The sequence below is a fragment of the Nicotiana attenuata genome, unplaced genomic scaffold, assembly GCF_001879085.1.
Source record: "Nicotiana attenuata strain UT unplaced genomic scaffold, NIATTr2, whole genome shotgun sequence".
NCBI lineage: Eukaryota > Viridiplantae > Streptophyta > Magnoliopsida > Solanales > Solanaceae > Nicotiana > Nicotiana attenuata.
In genome coordinates, this window is record NW_017672037.1 from 47208 (window position 1) to 54628 (window position 7421).

The 7421-nt window shown below is 36.8% G+C and overlaps 1 protein-coding gene across 1 annotated transcript; it reads left to right on the forward strand.

The window, feature by feature from the left end:
- The first annotated feature begins 345 nt into the window (after window positions 1-345).
- On the forward strand, window positions 346-2027 carry LOC109211461. Its single transcript, XM_019374994.1, has one exon. It carries the CDS (start codon window positions 375-377, stop codon window positions 1833-1835), a length of 1461 nt encoding a protein of 486 aa, XP_019230539.1. The 5' UTR covers window positions 346-374; the 3' UTR covers window positions 1836-2027.
- Window positions 2028-7421: the final 5394 nt, after the last annotated feature.

The window sequence follows — 7421 nt, forward strand, 5'->3', positions numbered from 1 at the left end:
TTTACGTTATTGTAGCAGGTTACATGTTTTATTCTCCAATTTATTAGTTGCACCTAGTATAGATAGTATTCATAATTATTTTTAGATGATTTAAAATATAATTTTTTTTATACACTGTCAACATATAAAAGTTGAATTTGAATACCAAAATATACAGACTTACATTTAAGTCTTAAGTTAATGAAGAAAAGGACTACATTAAGTTTGAAGTCAGTTCAGCACATGTGAGGTTTTCAAACAAGGGAAACTTGACAAGATTTTAAGGAAAACCATGTGCAATTGAATAAGAAATGGATCTGACCATTACTATAATTAACTTAGTAATGTTAACTTGAAATCAAAATGATGAAAGAACCAAACCTAATGTTTTTCCAATGGGTTTGAAGTATCATTATTCAAACAAATCCAATACTTCTAATAAGTTTCTTTCTTTAAGAACTTCAACTATTCTCATCACAACTCTCTTCACTGCTTCTCTTGTCTACTTATTTTCCCCTTCAAGAAATTCACAAGAGCCACAGCTCTTGGACCATCAGGGAGGTTTATTTCATGGAGATTTGCGCGACGCAAAATTTCCATGGAATAAGCTTTCATTTGGACAAAATTCTGAGAAACTGAAATTAGCAGTTTTTTCAAAAACATGGCCAATTGGAGCAGATCCTGGAGGCATGGAACGACACGCGTTTACGTTATACACTACCCTTGCTGCTAGAGGACATGATATTCATATTTTCACTGTGCCATCTGATAGAAAATTTCATAAAGATATTCATGTTGGTACGCTTCATGTCTATTTTGCAGCTAATGATCATGGCTCACTCAATTGTTCTTTAGCTTTTGATATATTTGATCAAGAAAATAGGGTTAGACCTTTTGATTATGTGCACACTGAGAGTGTGACACTACCTCACTGGCGCGCGAAATTCGTGCCTAATGTGGCAGTAACATGGCATGGAATTTGGTATGAGATTATGCACTCAAAGCTATTTCAAGAACTCTTTGAAAACCACAATGGACAATTATCATCAGGGCCTATGACTGAACTTCAAGAAGCAATGCCAAAACTTGTCGATGAAATTAAGTTCTTTTCGAGCTATACTCACCATATATGCATAAGCAATAGTGCAGGGGAAGTTCTTGTAAACATTTATCAACTCCCTCAAAGAAATGTACATGTTATACTCAATGGAATTGATGAGACTAAGTTTGTCCATAACCCTAAATCCGGAGCAGATTTTCGCGAAAAAATTGGGATCCCATCGAATGTTAGCTTGGTTTTAGGAGTTGCTGGAAGGTTAGTAAGGGACAAGGGACACCCACTTCTCCACGAGGCGTTTTCGTTCATAGCCAAGCGCCATCCTGGAGTTTTCCTGTTAATAGCAGGGTCAGGTCCATGGGGAAAAAGGTACGCGGAATTAGGTCAAAATGTGAAGGTTTTAGGTGCATTAGAGCCCTCAGAACTATCAAAATTTTACAATTCAATTGATGTGTTTGTGAACCCAACTTTGAGGCCTCAAGGACTTGATCTTACATTAATAGAAGCTATGCATTGTGGAAAACCAGTTTTGACACCAAATTACCCAAGTATAACAAGAACTGTGGTTTTGAATGAAGATTTTGGTTACACATTTTCACCAAATGTAGGCTCATTTATAGAAGCACTGGAGTCAGCAATAAGAGATGGTCCAGCAGTTTTGCAAAAGAAAGGAATGGTTTGCAAGTCATATGCACTTTCAATGTTCACAGCTACCAAAATGGCATTGGCTTATGAGAGGTTCTTTCTTTGTATGAAAAACACTAGATATTGTCTATACCCTCTTCCCACAGATTATTAAAGATTTTTTTATTGGAATGTTACGTTTTTCTTGTATACGAGGTAAAATAAGAAACTAACTCTTAGCTATTGAATTTCAAAACTTCATTGGAATGTTACATATTTTTTGTGTACGAGGAAAATTAAGAAATAACTCCTCGCTTATTGAATTTTAAAACTTTGTAGGAATTTGTATACAAGGTAAAACAAGAAACTAACTCCTCGCTACTATATTTCAAAACTTTATTGGAATAGTACATTTTTCCTGTGTACGAGGTAAATTAAGAAACTAAACTTTATTGAAAGTTACATTATTCTTGTGTACGAGGTAAGTTAATAAACTAACTCCTCGCTATTGAATTTTAAAATTTGTAATTTATACCTCATAGAGAACCATTATTGTCGGTGACGTGAACTTTCCAAATCTTAAAGAGTTAAAGTCACTATAATTATAAGGACAACAACATGTTAAATTTTAACTAATTAATTAGTGAAATTCAGTAATCATTTAATTGGCCAAATGGTTTTTATCCACTCAACTAATACTCAACAATTAGAAAGAAATCCGTTTTAAGTTAGGAAATAGGAGCCTAGCTACCAACTATCTTGAGGGAACCTTAAAAGGAAGTCAACAACTAGACGATTCGACTTTAGAGGGAATATGTTACTAGACAGTTCGACTAGTCTTTCTCCTTCACCTCCATGTTAGACGAATGATTTGCACATCAATATGGTTGCAGGCCTCCACTAGAGTTTCTCTCTGATTCATCATCATTTGTGTTCCCACATGTATGTTCACACTGGAACCCCTATCAAAAGATCAAAATCGGTGGTCGCAGTGCACCCCTTAGGGGATCCCACCATTTAGCTCCCTTGTGCCTTACATGCATGTCGTTTACTCACCCATTGACTTGCAAACATGTCAGATTCCTTGATCCTTATTTCAAGAAGGATCGAATGGAGAGCCCACGGACATCACAAATATCTTTTTACATTTTGGATTAGAAAAGAAGATTTAAATGGAGAAACCACATGGATGCATGTAAACTCCAAATATTCTTATACGACCTCAAGAAACCTTCTCGAGTGTGGTTCAGTAGTCACTTCGATTTTTTGTTTTTAGCTTTGATCTTGTAAGGACTCGATTAGATCATTCAGTGTTCCCAGACTTTGTTATGAAAAACATGTACTTCTAGTTATGCATACAGATGATATCATCACGATAGAAATTAGGAGTCCACCAAATAGTATAGGAAATCATGTTCTTTATCCGTTCCCACAATAAATAAACGAAAAATAAAAACAAACAGTATAGTGAACCAGGTTCTCTATCTATTCCCACAGTAAATAAGCAGAAAGTAAAACACACACGATATTTACGTGGAAAATTCCTTGCTAAAGGGATTAAAAATCACGACCTACCCTAATAGGATATTAACTCCACTAGACTAAGCAAACTTTAAACTACAACCTATTGCAATCTAGGAATTAAATTCTTAATCCTCCACCCCTTACAATAACTCTATTGTAAGTCCTTTACAATAACTCTATTACAAAGCAATAAGCATTTACTAACTCTAGTCAAGAACCAAACCAACAATGGTTGAAATTTGTCCTACAAAGACACTTCTTGAAAGTAGTATAGGATTACAAGTGAAGAACAAAATAACAAAGACTCAACAAACCTAAGGACTTAAGATATGTTTAATCTCTAAATCTGATCCTTGAGGCTGTAGAAGCTTTGTTCTTGAGAGAGCCTTGAAGGCTTTGGCGGCTAGCACTTAAGAGAATATAATTTTCATATTTGCAAGTGTTAGGTCAAAACCTTGTATCATGTTGTTTATATATGAGTGAACATGTGAGAAGAGATAGGGTCTTTTAGTTTGGGCTTAACAAGCTATAGTTCTATTGTTGTACTGCTGCCAGTTGGTACGGTGTAGCAGCTTTTACATCTGTAGAGTTGACTTTACGATGACCAAGGGAATTGATCACGTCTGGTCCCTGTCTTGTTCCTCAAAAACGTTTGACCAGCATAAAAACATGAAGTAACATATCATATCAAGGACTAAGGAACTGATCACGGCTACTTCCTATCTGGTTCCTCAAGATTGTTTGGCAAATCATCAAAGCACAAAATAGCATAACTTTTCAATTTTCCTCTTTTTGATGATGAAAAACCCAGAATTTATATTCCCCTTGAGAACCAGACCAAAAGAACTAATCACAACTGGTTTATATCTAGTTCCTCGAGACTGTTTGGCAAATCATCAAAATACAAAATAACATAACTTATCAATCTCCCTTTTTTTTTATGATGACAAACCCAGAATTGATATTCTCCCTGAGAACCAGATTCTCAAATGTTCCCCCTACGGATCAGGCCTATAATTAAAATGTTAACAATAACGTTCCCTTGCGAAGCAGATCTATCTTTCATGCACAACACACAACATATCGAGTGATTTCTTGAGGTAGGCCAATTTTTATCATTTTTATGCAATAACATTGATTACCTATTAAATTTCCCACCTATTTTATGTGTTATTGAAGTGGAATTTTGGGAGTTTTGGGCTAGGGATTTGAGAGTTAAATTTGGGTATTTTAGTGACGATTTGGTGTCCAATTTGGTATGGTTGGACTCGTGGTTATATGGGTGTTCGAATTTGTGACTTTTGTTGGGTTCCGAGACATGGGTCCGAAGTTGACTTTTGAGTTGACTTTTTGACTTTTGATTATGAACTTAACATTTGCATATGGAATTGATTCCTATAGCTCGTCTTGATTGTACCGAATTGTTTATGGCTAGATTCGAGGCAGTCAGAGGCTGATTCGTGAGGCAAAGGCTTATTGGAGTATAGATTTGCACGGTTTGAGACAAGTAACACTTCTAAACTTAGTTCTGAGGGTACGAGTCCCTGAATTACGTGTTATATGGTTGGTGTTGAGGTGACACATATGCTGGGTGACGGGCATGCGGGCGTGCACCATAGAAATTGTGATCCGGTTGATTTCGTGGTACAGTGTAGTCATGAGACCTTGTAGCCATTCATGTGATCTCTATGTGTTATAGTAATTGAGCTACCGATTCATGTTAAAATTATGTTAGGTTATATGTTTATCCTGTTGAGACCCACTATGGTCATTTCTATTGTTGAATTATTTGCTTAGATGGCAATATTTTACTCAGTCACATCTATTATTCGCATATAATATATCAGTCTCTATTACTATTATTGTTGTGTCATATATCATTGTTTGGGCTAACTGGCTTGAGATTTGTGAGCCCGAGAGACTGGAGAGATTGATGACTGAGTTAGGGCTTAGTGCCGTGCTGTGAGTGATCAGGTTGCACGTCGCAATAAGCCTTATGTATATATATGGATCGAGTTACGCTCCGCAACAGGCCTTAAGGCTATATGTGGATCTGGCTGCATGCTGCAATAGGTACCGTACAGTGCTGAGTGACTGAGTGTGAAGAGCGAGAATTGAGATAGTTAGATTGAGTGCTCTGAGAGTGTTAGTACTTGAGGTTTCATTGTGTTGCATCACATACGGTTTTCATATTGGCATGTAGATATAGAGATGTCATATTCCTCACATTAGTAACACTTTGCATATTTTACTGTGTTGAACTTAACTGTTTAACGTGGAAGCATGTCTACATTTTCTGTATTGTTAAACTCTGTACTTTTACTGTATTGTTTGAGCTTGTCACTACTTTCAGCCCAAAGGTTAGACTTGTTACTTATTGAGTTGGTTGTACTCATGTTACACCCTGCACTTTGTGTGCAGATCTAGGTGTTTCCGGGCATGGTAGTTGCTCATCTTGGAGTTTACAAGTTCGAAGATCATCGAGGTAGTTGCTTTAGCGTCTGCAGAACTTGACTCTCCTCCTCTATCTCTCAGTTTTTACTTGTATTGTTCTACCTTCCTAGATAGTGTTTCAAACTATGTTATAATATAGATGCTCATTTACTCCGTGACACCCGGATTTTTTGGAAAAATTATGTATTTGAGTTGTGGTGTTTCATCCCGTTTTTATGAGATTTTATTTACTTAAACCTATTTTTGTATATTTTGAATTAATGAAGCTAGTATTTTGTGAGTTCTCGGCTTGCCTAGTACCATATGATAGGCGCCATCACGACATGTCGAGTTTTGGGTCATGACAGTTGTGATATATGGGCACTTAGGGTGTGAAATGTTATTTGATATGATATTGACGCGCATGCGACGGTATAAGGCTTGGGGTTAATGTGCATGCGACGGTATAAGGTGGGACTTATGTACGTGTTGCTTGTAGGGGAAGTACGTAAAGCCGCGCGGTGTCATAAGGTGGGCTAAATTGTGTGTAGCTATTTCGGGAAAACTATTTTCAAAACCTATCTCAAATGTAAGGCTCATGCGGCAGTATAAGCAAAGATTGTGATTGAAATTGAGAAATGTGAATACTAGGTTGTACCTCGGTTGTGATTCATGATATTACGAGGCGGTACCTCGGTTTGATTTCATTATACACGAGGCGGTACCTCATTGTGATTCTTGCTGTTAATTTCATGTTGCAAAGAGTTTTTGGTGGAAATATTTCTTGTTGTTTCATTCTTATTTGTTCTAGCAGTTGTTGTCCATATATGACCACTTGGGTTTTTCTTCAGTTGTTTCACTTACGTGTTCCCATGTTTAGATTTCGATATCTGTTCAGGTTATTATCTTTTTTCGTCTCAGTTATCTCTTGCTTTCCATTATTTATCCTTATTTCTTTTCATACTATCTATTTATATCCTAGTAGGTATCTTGACATGGCCTCGTCACTACTCTACAAAGGTTAGGCTCGATACTTACTGGGTACCGTTGTGGTGTACTCATACTACACTTTTGCATTTTGTGCAGATCTAGGTACATCTGCTCGTACTGGTCGTTAGATATTTTCTATTAGATGCTTTTATCAGAGACTTCAAGGTATGCCTGCTCGGCGTCCGCTAGCCTCGCAGTCACCTTCCCTTATTCTCATATACTGTTGTATTTTCTTTTGGACAATGATGTATTGGTTACTCTAGTTATACTCTGTAGAGCTTATGACTCAGTTTCACTAGTTTTGGGGGAGTGTTCTGTTGAGATTATATTTTGTATCAGAAGGTTTTATCAATTATTCAGCTTTGTTTCTAGCATTTTGATAATTGTTCTGTCAAATTATTACTATTTGTTAAGCTTACCTAGTCGCAGAGACTAGGTTCCATCACAACATCCTACGGAGGAAATTTGGGGTCGTGACATGCTTCTTTAAGGAACCAGGCTCCCACGCTACCCTTTCTTTTCCTGAGCGGTCAGATCTCTCTCTTCTCTTTGTCTATCTGTTCACCCTTATCATTTGTTACAGCTTTTTCAGCCAACTTTCTTTTCTCCATATTGCTCTTCATTAAATTCTTTCTCCTCATCCTCCACATTCAGCATGTAAGCTGGTGACGCCACTACATCATCAATAAACCTACTTTTTACCAATCATTTTTTCTGGATTGGAGGTTCGTTTAAACATGAAACTAAAAAATGTCATAATTTGAATCAACATCCTGAGAAGGACTTGAGAGAGTAGGTCCCTTATTCAGTTCTC

Bases quoted from the DNA above. Each gene is read 5' to 3' on its own strand.
- LOC109211461 (XM_019374994.1), top strand. From the start codon at position 375: ATGGGTTTGAAGTATCATTATTCAAACAAATCCAATACTTCTAATAAG.